This window comes from Chrysemys picta, chromosome 1 (assembly GCF_011386835.1).
Source record: "Chrysemys picta bellii isolate R12L10 chromosome 1, ASM1138683v2, whole genome shotgun sequence".
Taxonomy (NCBI): Eukaryota; Metazoa; Chordata; order Testudines; family Emydidae; genus Chrysemys; species Chrysemys picta.
The window spans coordinates 356,394,607-356,410,330 of NC_088791.1; the positions used below are offsets into that span (position 1 = coordinate 356,394,607).

Here is a 15,724-nt window from a genome sequence, read left to right on the forward strand (position 1 = left end):
TACCTTTTTCTTTAATTAAAAGCCTTCTTTTTAAGAACCTGATTGATTTTTCCTTGTTTTTAGATCCAAGGGGGTTGGATCTTGATCCACCAGGAGTTGGTGGGAAGAAAGGGGGGGGGGGATGGTTAATTTCTCCTTGTTTTAAGATCCAAGGAGTTTGGATCTGTATTCACTAGGGAATTGGTGAAGAGTCTCTCAAGGCTACCCAGGGAAGGGAATTAGCTCATTTGGGAGTGGTGGCAGCAGACCAGATCTAAGCTGGTAGTTAAGCTTAGAAGTTTCATGCAGGCCCCCACATTTGTACCCTAAAGTTCAGAGTGGGGAAGCAGCCTTGACAGGCATGCACCAGGGTCTGCCTCGTGACACAAAATGGGCAGGCATGTGGAATGGGGGTGAACTGTGCCATGTACATGCCTGTGCTCATGGCTTCATGAAGGAGCCACCAACCGATATCCCCAGTGGGCAATGGGGTCAGGGTGGAGTACTTTGTGGCCCACCGGGATTCGTCACCCTCTGAAGGTGGTACTAGGTCCCGCCACTTGGTATCAGGACATGTGAGGAAGTGAAGCATTTGGAGCATGAGCATGTAAAGTTTTTCCATTGGTGGAATTCAGAAGTGAACCAGCTGCAGCGTGTTCAGCTGGCTTGGGTCATGAAAGGGAGGGAACCGGAGGGACACATGGGACAGGAACCCAATCAAGAATTCCAGAGGCATTGGGGTGAGGGGTGGGTGGGGAGCACCCTCTTGTAGGACTCGTTCAAGGAAAACCCGAGCATTAGGCAATAAGGTGGCCCCACCTCTTGGAGTATGTGCAGGGGTGTCTGAAGGGTGAACAGCCCCAGGTGAGCTCCGAGATGAAAGAGGCCATTGTGGCCACTAAATGGTGGGTGAGAACTGGGCCAGTCAAATGCTGGAGGAGTGGGCCTGGGCAAGATGGAAACAAAGTACATACATGCCGTCCAACCAGGAGTGGTGCAACCGATCCACCTCCTCGTGGACGTAGGTAAAGATGGAATTCTCAGCCGGGTGTTGGTCGTGCCAGACATCCAGCAGGGAGTGATGATTGACGATCTCTCTGAGGATGCCTGCAGCAGCCTGGCCGCTCTCAATCCCTGTGAGATTCTGGTCCTCAAAGATGGTATTAAAATCACCACCAAGGCCCAGCACTCGTGAGGATCCAAGGTGCTGAGGAAGGCAGACACCTGCTGATAGAAACACACCCACTACGGGTCTGCACTCAGGGGTTAGACATTGAACAGATTCAATATCATCCACTCCACACTGGCCTGGAGGTGCAGCAGGCCACCTGGCATGACCTCAGCAACTCCCAATATCTCAGGCTGTAGGTAGGGGGAGAACAGGGTGGCCACCCAAGCAGAATGAGTGCTGAGGTGTCTAAAATATACACAATCCCGCCACTCCAGCCACCAACTAGTCTCCGCAGCTGGATCCATGTGGGTTTCCTGCAGGCAAACCACAGAATATCCTAAGTCACAAAGGAAGCAGAGCACCTGGCAACTGTGGAGACCCACCCTAGAGCCTCTGGAGTTCAATGTTGAAAAGATGGTTGGCTTCATTCTGAGGGCTGAGGAGGATCCTCGTGGGCAAGGAATTCCCATCCAGCCCTTTGCAACAATCAATGACCCACCTGAAAGGCTTTTCACAGAATTTGTGGGCCCACCTGTAGACCAGGATGTCCTGCCTCCCGGTTAATAAGAACATCAGAACATAAGAATGACCATACTGGGTCAGATCAAAGATCAATCCAGCCCAGTATCCTGGCTTCCAACAGTGGCCAATAACAGGTGCCCCAGCAGGAGTGAACCTAACAGGCAATGATCAAGTGATCTCTCTCCTGCCATCCATCTCCACACTCTGACAGACAGCGGCTAGGGACACCATTCCTTAACCGTCCTGGCTAATTGCCATTAATGGACTTAACCTCCAGGAATTTATCTAGTTCTCTTTTAAACCCTATTATAGTCCTAGCTTCACAACCTCCTCAAGCAAGGTTGACTGTGCACTGTGTGAAGAAGAACTTCCTTTAATTTGTTTTAAAATTGCTGCCCATTAATTTTATTTGATGGCCCCTAGTTCTTATATAAAGGGAGCAAGTAAATAACTTTTCCTTATTCACTTTGTCCACACCACTCATGATTTTATATACCTCTATCATATCCCCACTTAGTCTCCTCTTTTCCAAGCTGAAAAGTCCTAGCCTCTTTAATCTCTCCTCATATGAGACCTATTCCAAACCCCTAATCATTGTAGTTGCCCTTTTCTGAACTTTTTCTTATGCCAGTATATCTTTTTTGAGATGAGAAGACCACATATGTACGCAGTATTCAAGATGTGGGGGTACCATGGATTTATGTAAGGGCAATAAGATATTCTCCATCTTATTCTCTATCCCTTTTTAAATGATTCTTAATATCCTGTTTGCTTTTTTTACTGCTGCTGCACACTGCATGGACGTCTTCAGAAAACTATCCACGATGACTTCAAGATCTCTCTCCTGATTAGTAGTAGATAAATTAGCCCCCATCATATTGTATGTATAGTTGGGGTTATTTTTCCCAATGTGCATTACTTTACATTTAGCCACATTAAATTTCATTTGCCATTTTGTTGCCCAATCACTTAGTTTTGTGAGATGTTTTTGAGGTTCTTCACAGTCTGCTTTGGTCTTACCTATCTTGGGAAGTTTAGTATCATCTGCAAACTTTGCCACCTCACTGTTTACCCCTTTCTCCAGATCATTTATAAATAAGTTGAATAGGATTCGTCCTAGGACTGACTCTTATGGAACACCACTAGTTACCCCTCTCCATTCTGAGAATTTACCATTAATTCCTACCCTTTGTTCCCTGTCTTTTAACCAGTTCTCAATCCATGAAAGGACCTTCCCTTTTATCCCATGACAACTTAATTTACGTAGGAGCCTTTGGTGAGGGATCTTGTCAATGGCTTTCTGGAAATCTAAGTACACTATCACCATTGGATCCCCCTTGTCCACATGTTTGTTCACCACTTCAAAGAACTCTAATAGATTAGTAAAACATAATTTCCCTTTACAGAAACCATGTTGACTTTGACAATTTTATTCCTTACTATTAGTTCAACTAATTTGCCCAGTACTGACGTTAGACTTACTGGTCTGTAATTGCTGGGATCACATCTAGAGCCCTTTTAAAATATTGTCGTTACATTAGCTATCTTCCAGTCATTGGGTACAGAAGCAGATTTAAAGGACAGGTTACAAACCATAGTTAATAGTTCTGCAGTTTCACATTTAAGTTCTTTCAGAACTCTTGGGTGAATGCCATCTGGTCCTGGTGGCTTGTTACTGTTAAGTTTGTCAATTAATTCCAAACCTGCTCTAGTGACACTTCAATCTGTGACAGATTTGTCACCTACAAAAGCCAGCTCAGGTTTGGGAATCTCCCTAACATCCTCAGCCATAAAGACTGAAGCAAAGAATGTATTTAGTTTCTCCGCAATGACTTGATTGTCTTTAAGTGCTCTTTTTTTATCTCGACCATCCAGGGGCCCCTCTGGTTGTTAAGCAGGCTTCCTGCTTCTGATGTACTTAAAAACATTTTGTTATTACCTTTGGAGTTTAAGGCTAGCCATTCTTCAAACTCCTCTTTCTCTTTTCTTATTACATTTTTACACTTAATTTGGCAGTGTTTATGCTCTTTTATATTTACCTCACTAAGATTTGACTTCCACTTTTTAAAATAAGTCTTTTTATCTCTCACTGCTTCTTTTACATGGTTGTTAAGCCACGGTGGCTCTTTTTTAGTTCTTTTACTGTGTTTCTTTATTTGGGGTATACATTGAAGTTGGGCCTCTATTATGGTGTCTTTGAAATGTGTCCATGCAGATTGCAGGGATTTCACCCTAATCACTGTAACTTTTAATTTCTGCTTAACTAACCTCCTCATTTTTGCATAGTTCCCCCTTTTTGAAATTAAATGCCACAGTGTTGGGCTGTTGAGATGTTCTTCCCACCACAGGGATGTTACATGTTATGGTCACTATTTCCAAGCGGTCCTGTTATAGTTACTTCTTGGACCACCTCTTGTGCTCCACTCAGGACTAAATTGAGAATTGCCTCTCCCCTTCTGTGTTCCCGTACCAGCTGCTCCAAGAAGCAGTCATTAAAAGTATCCATAAATTTAGTCTCTGCATTTCGCCCTGAGGTGACATATACCCAGTCAACATGGGGATAATTGAAATCCCCCACTATTATTGAGTTCTTAATTTTGATAGCCTCTCTAATTTCCCTTAGCATTTCATCATCACTATCACTGTCCTGGTCAGGTGGTCGATAATAGATCCCTAATGTTATATTCTTATTAGAGCATGAAATTTCTATCCATAGAGATTCTATGGAACATGTGGATTCATTTAAGATTTTTACTTCATTTGATTCTACATTTTCTTTCACATATAGTGCTAATTCCCCCCTGCATGTCTTTTTCTGTCCTTCCGATATATTTTATACCCCGGAATGATTGTGTCCCATTGATTGTCCTCAGTCCACCAGGTTTCTGTGATGCCTATTATATCAATATCCTCCTTTCACGAGAGGCACTCTAGTTCACCCATCTGATTATTTAGACTTCTAGCATTTGTGTACAATCACTTGAAAAACTTGTCAGTGTTTATTTGTCTGCCCTTTTCGGATATGTCAGATTCTTTTAATGTGAATGTTTCTCATCTGATCTGGCTCATAGTTTATCCTCTTCCATCCTCTGCTCCTGACTAGAACCTACAGAATCTCTATCAATAGACTCTCCTCTAAGAGAAGTCTCTGTCATATCCACGTGCTCCGCTGCAACAGTCGGCTTTCCCCCGTCTCTTAGTTTAAAAACTGCTCTGCAAGATTTTAATGTTAAGTGCCAGCAATCTGGTTCCACTTTGGTTTCGGTGGAGCCCATCTTCCTGTAGAGGCTCCCCCTATTCCAGAAGTTTCCCGAGTTCCTAATAAATCTAAACCCCTCCTCTCTACACTATTGTCTACACCATTCCCCGCCACTCCTCCAAAACAGCCCTCGTGGCCCAGAAGACGAGATGGGGGTCTCCCCAACGCTGGAGAGGGAGCTTCACCTTGGCCTTTAAATCGTGGGTGTCCACCAGAAAACGGTGAAGCTCATCCCATAAAACAGTGTGGGACGATGTCGTGGACCCATGTTGATCCTCTGGCGGGGGCCCTGTTACGATCCTGTAGCTCACAGAAATGAGCATAGAGGGAGCAGACCACCGGTGCGGCGACAATACCAGTGGTGCCATGAACCTGCCTATATCTCCAGAAAGGGTAAGGGAGAGGAGGGAAGTGAGCAGCCCCTAAAGAGTCCAGGAGGGGAGACATAAAAACTACCCCCTGAGGTTCATCTAAGGCCCGGGGAAATGAGACAACCCCTGGTTGGCAGCAGTATGGAAGATAGAGAGGACAGAAATAAGTAGGGCTTCTCTCCCCCCGCCAATGCTCTGTGGCTGCGGCTAGGGCTCAGGGCAGCTGGAACTGACAGATTCTTCTGCCACTCCATCCGGGGCAGCCTGGTTTCTTCCCCTCCTCCAGACGCTCCTACTAGAGCTGGAGGCTTGAACTCCTGCCACCTGAGTCTGAGACAGCCCAGACTCAGGGCTTCTGCTCCCTTCTGCTGACCTGCTCCACAGGAATCACATTGTGATTGCCATGTTCTGTTCAACCCCTCTGAAGCACCTGGCACTGGGCACTCTCAGAAGACAGGCTACTGGGCTACATGGACCATTGGTTTTACCTGGAATGGCCATTCTGATTAGGGTGACCAGATCGCAAGAGTGAAATATCAGGACACACTGGGCGAGCGGGGGGGGGAAGAGAGACGACGATGACAGACCCAGGTGCACACAGCCATGAGCGGGGGCCCTAGCAAGCTGCGAGAGGGGTTGTACGGCCCTGCTGCAGCCCGCACCACAAGACACAGGGCAAGGACTCATGGCCCCAGCTCCAGCCCCCAGTAGAAGCCATGGGGCCAGGGGCACAGGGCTCCGGCTCCAGCCTCCGCCTGAAGCTGCAGGACAGGGGCGCAGGATCCTGGTTGCAAAATCAGAGCCAGTTGCAGGGCAGGGGAGTGACGGGTCCCGGTTCTAGCCGCAGTCACAGAGGGGAGGCCCCCAGTCCTGCCTTCAGCCCCAGCTTCAGCCACTGACAGCTGAAGCAAACTACATCACAAAGGTCTGGAATCAGAGAGTCTAAATTATAGACTTAATCATAATACATATTTAAATAAACAGATTTATTTGAACACTAAACAAAGAACAGGGGTAAAGGGCCAGGTTTTTTATTCAGTCAATAAATCAACTTCCCAATTTGCATCTCTCTCAGATATGCCAGAAATCTAGTACTTTTTGGCTGACTTTGCCATAGCCATAACTTGCTTCTGGGCAATCACAAATTTGTAGAAGTCCTTGCAACTCATCTGGAAATTCATTTTGACCAGGGTTTCACTCTGCACCAAGTCTATGCTGCTTCGATTCCGGACATCAGTCCATGCACCTTTCAGGATTGAAAATGCACGCTCAGAGTATGCATTGCTTACGGGTATACTGAGCACGTATGACACCAGCTTTGCCATGTTCGGGAATTCAGTGCTACTGTCCTTGTTTCTCAGCAGTTGAGACCAGAGTTCCCCAACTGAATAGTTTCCAGGCTCCAACTTGGAGTTGATGTCTTTGATGATACAGTACTCATCATAGAGCTGATCAAGATCCACTGTTTTCTGAAGGTTTACAGCTGTCACGGCTGCAGACAGATCCTTGAATTCGAATACCCTATTAACTTTGATGTTCAAGCACTGGGTATTGAACAAGTAGCCAGCTGTTGAAAAATCAAACCATTTCTCCAAATATAGGATCGACACATTGTAAAAGTTCAGGAAGTCTTTCTGGAGACATGCAGCAGTGACAGGCAGCATCTCAGTTAATGCACTTTCAACTTTGGAGCCAAAGAATATGTCATTTTTCCGTTGCTGAAGTTTAATTCTCAGAGTATTCATTATGCCGTACACTTCACATGCTGTCATACTCTCATTTTCCAAACACAGCACAGTATCATTGAAGATTTTCAGGACATTCTGGAGGAAAAACAGATGAACCTCAACTTTGCTAGGCCCCTCACCTTGTTCACCATTTTCCCTGTCCGAGAACAGCATCCATAGAAATTTTGGGCACTTCTCACTGCCCAGAGAAACAAAGTAGCACTTAACAGCCTGCCACGTATTTACAAGCTTATTTACAGCTGGGAAAAGACTCAACCAGCGCGTCGGAACATGGCGCAGTAAAGTGGAATACTCCATATCCACAAAGTCAAACATATCCTTCAATGCTGCTACTCTCTTAGCAGAACTGCTGAAATGATTGAACATCTTAATCACCAGAGTCTCACTGTCAACTTGTAGGGTATTGCTACCATGTTTCACGGCATTGTGCACAATATGGGCAGGGCAGTTTGCTGGCAAGATATTTTCATTTTGTTTTTTTAAATTCTGGTACACTGATTGTCGCTTTCCATCATTCACATTTGCACTATCAGCACAGTAGGAAGACACTTTGTTTAGGTCTAGTTTGTGTGTCGCAAGTTTTTCAAGTAACGTGTTGCTTATTGCCTCTGCGGTCTCTTCGCTTTGCTCATAGAAGTCTAACAGTTTATTTTGGACCCCATGTTCAGGTGTCCAGTATCTCAGTGATAAGGGGAAAGTTTTCACATTGCCCTTGTTAGATGCGTCTGTGGCAACTGAGAAATAGGGACCATCTGGCTTGCGGAGGTCTTTTAAAAATTCAGTTGAGAGTGGTGACAGCACATTTTTGAGCAATGCCTCCGCTTTAGTCCGGCCACAGCTGATATGCTTTGCAATCATTGAATCTGGATAGAAGGTAGGTGCCAGTTTAAGTTCACAGTCACACGAGCGATAGGAGTGTTGATGGACTACTGTGTGGTAAACTTGAGTTAGCTCAACAGTGATAACCTTGTTATTGAAGGATTCATTTGGCTTGCTGAAAAAATGTGAGACCATGGTATTGCTCTTGTGAGTCTGGGTGTTTTGTCCATGATTTTTTGATTCAGCATGATGCTTAACATCAGACTCACCGCCATGGCAAATGGTAAATTCCTTCCTGCATGTTTTACAAAAGGCTTTTGAATCACACACATAGGATTTCCGAATCCAGGTGTAAGTGGCTTCCCATTCTGTCCTGTATCTGCACTGTCTCTTTTGTTTTTTGGTAGTTGGCTCCTCCCTTGCCGTTGCCATTTCGGGTGGGGTTTTCGGCTGAAGACCGTTAGCTAGATAGCTAGCCACTGAAAAGAACTGCGCAGTCTCTGTGCTTCTTACGTGTTCTTATGTGCCCACTGTAGTTTGTCCTACGGTATGCACTGTGGTTCAGAACTGTACACTACCGTAAATTTGCGTTACACCGGAAAACAACCTGAAAAACCAAAAATGCTAGTAGATAACCAATCACAATCAGGTTTAATGGGACATTCCCAATCAATTAATTTTCTATTTCACTACCAAATGTAAAATTTTACCTGAATATCGGGACAATGGCATCCCGAATGTACATCAAGCAGATGCCTGCTTCAATATACAGTATTATATTTTGTTGCACCTGTTGTGACAAAGTGGGAATGTTCTTAATGTTTTCTCTGAATACTGTGTGGGTGCCTCAGTTTCCCATGCAAGGTGCCAATGGAAGGTGTTGGGGACAAAGAGATCAGATGGCCTCCTTGTCCGGAAGAGACACAAAGGCCAGAGGAGGGAGTGTCAGTTTGGAGCTGGCTGGGGAAATGGGGAGAGGCCCAGAACTTGGGTCTGGGCTTTCCATCCCCCCACCCCGCCACAAAGATGGACCTGACTGAGGGGTCCTGTTTTCTGTACCTACAAGCTCTGTTTTAGACCGTGTTCCTGTCGTCTAATAAACCTTCTGTTTTACTGGCTGGCTGAGAGTCACGTCTGACTGCAGAGTTGGAGTGCAGGGTCCTCTGGCTGCCCCAGGACCTGCCTGGGCGGACCCGCTGCGGGAAGCGCATGGTGTGGAAGGGGATGCTGAATGCTCCGAGGTCAGACCCAGGAAGGTGTAAGCTTCTTGCCCTGGAGACAGTATGCTCAGAGAGAGGAGGCTCCCCCAGAGTCCTGATTGGCTTTGAAGGAGTGGTTCCAAAGCATCCCAGCATCCCCTTCCACACCATGCGCTTCCTGGAAGTCCGCACAGGCACTGACACTCCCTGCTCTGGCCTTTGTCTCTTTTCCAGGCATTAGGAGGCCACCTGATCTCTTTGTTCTCCAACAACTTCAGTTGGCATCTTGCAGGAGAGCGGCCCAGGCCATCGGTTGCCCGGAGGCAGGGTTTTGGCCATTCTCTGTGCAGCTGGCATCACACTGGCCCTCTAGGGCTTTACAACAATCATACCCCCTTATCCCAACATCTGGATCCTTAAGAACTGCATAGGGGAAACTGAGGCACCCACACAGTATTCAGAGAAAACATTAAGAACATTCCCACTTCGTAACACCTGTATACAACTAGTTATATACTTTAAAGGGTGTAAAATAATCAAGTATTGTGCTAAACACAATGATACTCCAAACGGACCACCAACTTTAAGTTGCGTGTTTTTCCCCTCAGATAAGGGCTCTGGGGTGGGCTGGGGTGTGGCCACCCCCCAAATCCTGCCGCCCTAGGCGACCGCCTAGTGGAAGCGCCGGCCCTGCATGTGTGGCCTCCCCTGCTCCTGCCCCTCACCATAGCCTCACTGGGGATGGGGCTGCCCCTTGCCCAGTGTGGGGCAGGAGTGGGGACTGCAGGGTGGTGGCTGTGGTGCGGGGGGGGGTTTCACAAAATTCACCCAAGCCCCAGCTGCTCAGGACTAGGAAGCCCCCCTCCCCCATCTCCCCTCTGGTGGGTGGGTGGGTGCTGGGAGTGGAGGGGGCTGCCATCACATGTGGCTTCCTTCCTCCCCTGCTGCAGCCTGTTGCCCCTCACTGGGGGTGGGGGGTGGGGATGCCCCTTGCCCAACGTTGAGCAGGAGTGGGGGCTGAGGGGGGGTGGGTGGATCATAGGGTCAAACACTCACCAAAGCCCCAGCAGCTGCTCAGGCGAGTGAGATCCACTCCAGATGTCCATCTCCTGGCAAGAAGTCCCCTTGGCGTCTCCTCCAGGTGGTTGCCGGGGGAGGGGAGGGGGGCTGCCAAACACATGTGTGCCTCCTCCCCCATCCCCCCTTCTCTCTCCCCCTCCTGCTGCTCTTGTGCGATAGCCCTTAGGCAGAAGCAGAAGCAAGCAAGGGAGAGGCACTGGGCTCTTTTCTTTCAGGCAGGGAAGCTCTGGGGTGGGGGAAGGGACTTGGGGGGTGGCCTACAGGGGCCGGGGCCCGCTCCAGGCAGGGCCAAGGGAGAAACCCAGCTCCAAATATTGGTGGAGCACAGCCCCCAGCCTTGAATATTCCTGGTGCTCGGGCACCACGAGCCCATATAACCTGCCGCCCCTGCCCCCAAGCGGGGCAGATTGGCAAGAGCAAGAGAGGTAAGGGCTGGGCTCACCCCGTTTCCTAAAGCCTTGCAGCCCCCAGCTGGGAGGTAGCGGGGGTGTCCCCTGAGCCCACCCCGCTCCCTTCTCCGCAGCTGTTCAGAATCGGAGTCACTTCGCCCACACCCTCCCTGGGAGTCCCCCCTTTGGCCTCCAGGTTTCACAACTGCTTGGCCATTCCCCCACTGGGTAGCCATGCAAAATTTAGGGGAAACTGAGGCACACAGGATTCATTGAAAACTTGAGAACATTTGTCACAACTTGAGCCTCCCTCCCCCCAACCCTGCTGGACAGTCGCCCTCGTTGGCTTATTTCTTTCCTCCCCTATTTTTTATTTTATTTTCACCCCCCCTCCCAATCACTCAATGTCCCCACCCCCCACTGGCACCTTCCTCCACAAGAGAGGAGCTGCTTCCCAGCGGGCTGGGGGGTGTAGGTACTACTATGCTTAGCCCCCTCTGAAAGAATGTAGCTCCCTGCCCCCATGCTCACCAGGCCAGCAGCCCCCTGCATCAGCAGAGCAGAACAGCGACTCTACAAAAGCCCCCCCAGCACCCCGCGCTCTTGCTGCCTCCCGGCAGATCCCCCCCCCCGCACACATACAGCCAACTAGCCACAGCAAAAGCAGACGGAGTAAGTTGATTGCTTACCACGAGGCTGGAGCAGCAGCATGCAGCAAGCAAGCACCCAGCAGGCAGAGGCAGGTCCCGCTCTGGCTCCTAGCCTGGAGGGTCGCGTGGCTGGGGGTCGGGTCAAGTTGAGGCAAGCGCGGGAACTCAGTCTCTCTGTGTCTACAAGCCACGCCCCCCCAGCATGCAGCCCCAGCCCTGCTGTGGAAAATTCCTCCCTGCTGCCTCACTCTGTGTGCCTGGGGCTGCTGCTGGATTCTTTAGGTTCCTGCCGGCTGGCAGGCGGACACCAGCTGAGAGCTCAGCTGTGCAGCGCTGCCCCAGGGCCCGGGAAGAACACGTGGGTGGCGCCGGCTTGCCACGGTCGCCGGATATCGGGACAAACTGCCGTCCCGACCAAGGTAAGGTCGGGACGCGAGACAAGTCCCCTAAAATCGGGACTGTCCCGTCAAAATCGGGAGGTCTGGTCACCCTAATTCTGATCTTCTTATTGACACCCCAGATGTATCTGCCTCCTGCTGTAACATATTATAGCCCATCCCCCTCCCAGAGCTGACATAGATCCCAGGAATCATAGAATCCTATAATATCAGCGTCATCTAGTCCAACCCCCTGCTCAAATCAGGACCATTCCCCAACTAACACATCCCAGCCATGGCTTTGTCAGCCAGGAGTCCTGATGGGATCTCTCTCTCCACAGAGGTAGTAACAAACTAAGAATAAACATTAAAATTTTAAGCTTTAAGTGACTTGCCAGATGTGAGAACATATTGGTTTTAGAGATGACTGGGTCGCAGCTGACAAGGGGAGGGGAAGACAGGAGAAAGTGACAGGGGCAGGGCCTTGGGGAGAAGACACACAGCAGGGTTGAGGCTTGACAGAAGAGGTGAGGCAAGATTGCAATTTCAGGGATCCCGCTACCAGCAATTAGAAAGGTGGCAACCCAGTGTAGTGTACATAGACTAATTCCCTAGTTCATCACATTGACACAGCACAGTAAGGACAGGGAAGGGTTTAATGTCTCTCTGTCTGTCCAGTAAGTGATTCAGGGATGAGGCCCCAGCACCATGCACCAGCCAGCTCTGAGCAGAGCTCAATCTGAGAGCCAGAGCACAAGGAGGAAACATTTAGGTCTCTTTATGAGTAAAGACCTGGAGCAGCCTGTCCCGGATCTGTTTGGTCCTCACCCCGTAAATGACAGGGTGCAGCACAGGGGGAACGAGGTGGTACACACCAGTAATGAGAATGAGGAAATGCAGTGGCAGATTGTGGCCAAATCGCAGCATGAGAGAGGAAAATAAATCTGGGATGTACAAAGCTAAGATGGCACAAACATGAGAGATGCAGGTCCCAAAAGTTTTGAGACGGGCGTCCTTTGTGGGGAGGCGGAAGATGGCCCGGAGGATCTGGGTATAGGACACGGCGATAAAAAACCCATCCATTCCAATCACAGTGAGAAGATCAAACAGGCCATAGTAACTATTGATGCGGATGTCAGCGCAGGCCAGCTTCACCACAGCTATATGCTGACAATAGAAGTGGGCGATGATGTTGGTTCTACAATATGGCCACTGTCTCACCAGGAAGGGATAGGGTAATGCGAGTATGCCACTGCGCAGCACCACGGCCAAGCCGATCTTGGCCACTACGGGGTTTGTCAGGATGGTGGAATGTCTCAGGGGATGGCAGATGGCCACGTAGCGATCCAAAGCCATGGCAACGAGGATTCCAGATTCCATCCCTGAGAGGGAGTGAACGAAATACATCTGGGTGAGGCAGGCACTGAAACTGATCTCCCTGGAATTGAACCAGAAGATGCTCAGCATTTTGGGTACGGTGGATGTGGACATGACCAGGTCGCTGACGGCCAGCATGCAGAGGAAATAGAACATGGGCCCGTGGAGGCTCGGCTCCCTCTTCACGATGAACAGGATGGTGAAGTTCCCCAACACGGCTATGGAGTACATAGCACAGAAGGGAATGGAGATCCAGATATGGGCTGCCTCCAGGCCAGGAATGCCAAGTAGGATGAAGGTGGAGGGGTTGGTGAAGTTGGTTCTGTTAGAATCTGACATGGTGTAGGGGAGAAATTGTCCAACTCTGAGGCATAAGAATGTCTTCGGCATTTACCATATGCTCCCCTGACTTTCTATGTGTTCCCAGGGTTTCGGGTGATGGTCACAGTAGAAATGCCTGAATGGAGAGACAACGTTAATATGAGACACTGCATGCAGTAGTGGAGGCTGTTTCACACACTGATTTATGACATTTTCATTATTCAGAGAAAATAACTATGAATAATTACCCTACTAAATCCAATTCCATATTTGTATTGTGCTCCCTGGATTAATAATTCGTACACGTTGTGGTGGGGGAACCTCAAGAGGCACCAGCAGAAAACACAAGTGTGGATACTGGTTATCCATCATTGTTCCTTAATGCAATGAGAATCAGGAAAGGGAGTCCATAATGAAAGGAGTTCCCCTATTCATCCAGTTGTTTGAAATCAGTGAGGGGAAAAAAACAAAATTTTGCAGATATGTGCTGAGAGAAACATCCCAACTAGAACATACATCAGGGAAAAGACCTTGACACCATTGATAGCAGCTCAAGAGAAACCCCTGCTCACTCACAGTAGTGAACAAAATAAAAGAAATGTTCAGATCCCTAAGATATGGGATGGAGCATAACATGTTCGGCAATGTGTTCAGTTTTGGTCACCCAGTCTCTATTGAGGAACTAAAAGTCTGGGACTCTTTAGTGTATACAAGAGACAAAGAAGAGACCACATGATATAGGAGAGGAAAATAAACAAGAAAACTGATATACATTCAAATGGACAGTTCCCAACCAGTACTATCTATACACACTTAGTGCTCCAAGAGGACTAATTCCGTAAAGCTGAGGAAAATTGTTAGCAAAACTGATTGGGAGGAAAAAATTAGACAGAAAAATATAAATGAATATTGGTAATTCTTGATAAGAATTTATTAGATATCAGAAAACTCACAATTCCAGAGTCAACAAAGTGAAGAACTTGGGTAAAAACTCAGTTTATTGGTAAAGTGAAGGCAGCAATTGAAGGGAGGGGGGAAGCAATATGTAACAAAGAAGAAAAAGGGAATATAGCTAGCCAACAATATAAATCAGAAGAGGTTTTATTATAAAAGAATTGACAAGGTTAAGAAACAATGGAAAAGCGGGTATGGGATTAGTTAAAAAAAGTCTACATGTGTAAGTAATGCCATTCACCAACAGGATTTATGCAAAACGGATCTTGTCAAATAAACCTGATTTCATTCTTTTATGAGAGTACACATTGGTTGATCAAAGGTACACATTTGGTGGATCAAGGGAACCACGCAGATGGAATGAACCTTGACTTCTCAGAGGCATTTGATTTAGTAGTGGAAAATACTGAGTTGGTGAATTGGAGCAGGGGAAGGATTTTACCTTTGCACATGGGATTGGTGAAATAAACTGCATCCAGTTCGGGGATCCACATTTGAGAAAAGATGTTGAAAACTTGGAGAGGGTGCAGGAACGAGCCACAAAAATTCTTGGAGGATAGAGAAAAAGACGGACTGTTAGACTTGAAGGTATAGAGCTCTTAACTTATCAAAAATATTATCAAGTGGAGACTTTCATGAGGAGAAAATCATGTAATCTACCAGACAAAGGCCGAGCGAGTGCAAAGGGCTGGAAGCTGAAGCCAGGTAAATTCCAGCTTGAAATTAGGGCCAAATATTTAGCACCGATGGTGATTAAGCTTTGGGACACACTGAAAAGGGAAGTGTTGGATTCTCTAATTCCCCCTGTTGGCAGATCCAGACTGGATGTTTTTTCTGGAAGATCTGCTCGACGAGTTGTTTACACTTAAAATGCTACAGCGGTGCTGCCATAGTGCTTCACTATAGACACTACTTACACGGATGGAAGGGTTCTCCCCTCAGCACAGGTCATGTCCGAGAGGTGGTAGCTAGGTCGATGGAAGAATTCATCTCATACTGTCCACACCAGGGCACAGATTATCCAATAAGTTCTTGAAATGTATTGGAGACAATTTTTTGTTCCAGAAGCTGGAGAAACCTACTTGGAGAGAGGCTGTTGTAGACTTGATTTTGACATATAAGGAGCAACCGGTTGAGAATTTGAAAGTGGAAGGCAACTTGGGGGAAAGTGATCATGAAATGATAGAGTTTATGATTCTAAGGAATGGTAGGAGGGAGAACAGCAAAATAAAGACAATGGATTTCAAGAAGGCAGATTTGAGCAAACTCAGGGGAGTAGGTAGGCAAGATGTCATGGGAAGCAAGTGTAAGGGTAAAAACAATAGAAGACAGCTATTTTTTCAGAGAGACATTATTAAGGGCACAAGAGAAAACTATCCCCCTGTGTTGGAAAGATAGGAAGTATGGCAAGAGACTGCAATGACTTTACCAGGAGACCTTGAATGATTTAAAAATCAAAAAAAGGATCCTACAAAAAGTGGAAACAATGTCATATTACAAAGGAGATA

At 47.5% G+C, this 15,724-nt stretch overlaps 1 protein-coding gene across 1 annotated transcript; it reads right to left on the reverse strand.

Annotated features, from left to right (window-relative positions):
- Nucleotides 1-12,332: 12,332 nt before the first annotated feature.
- Nucleotides 12,333-13,331, reverse strand: LOC112061477 (olfactory receptor 51E1-like). The gene has a single exon (XM_024114506.2). It carries the CDS (start codon nt 13,329-13,331, stop codon nt 12,333-12,335), a length of 999 nt encoding a protein of 332 aa, XP_023970274.2.
- Between the last annotated feature and the right edge of the window lie 2,393 nt (nt 13,332-15,724).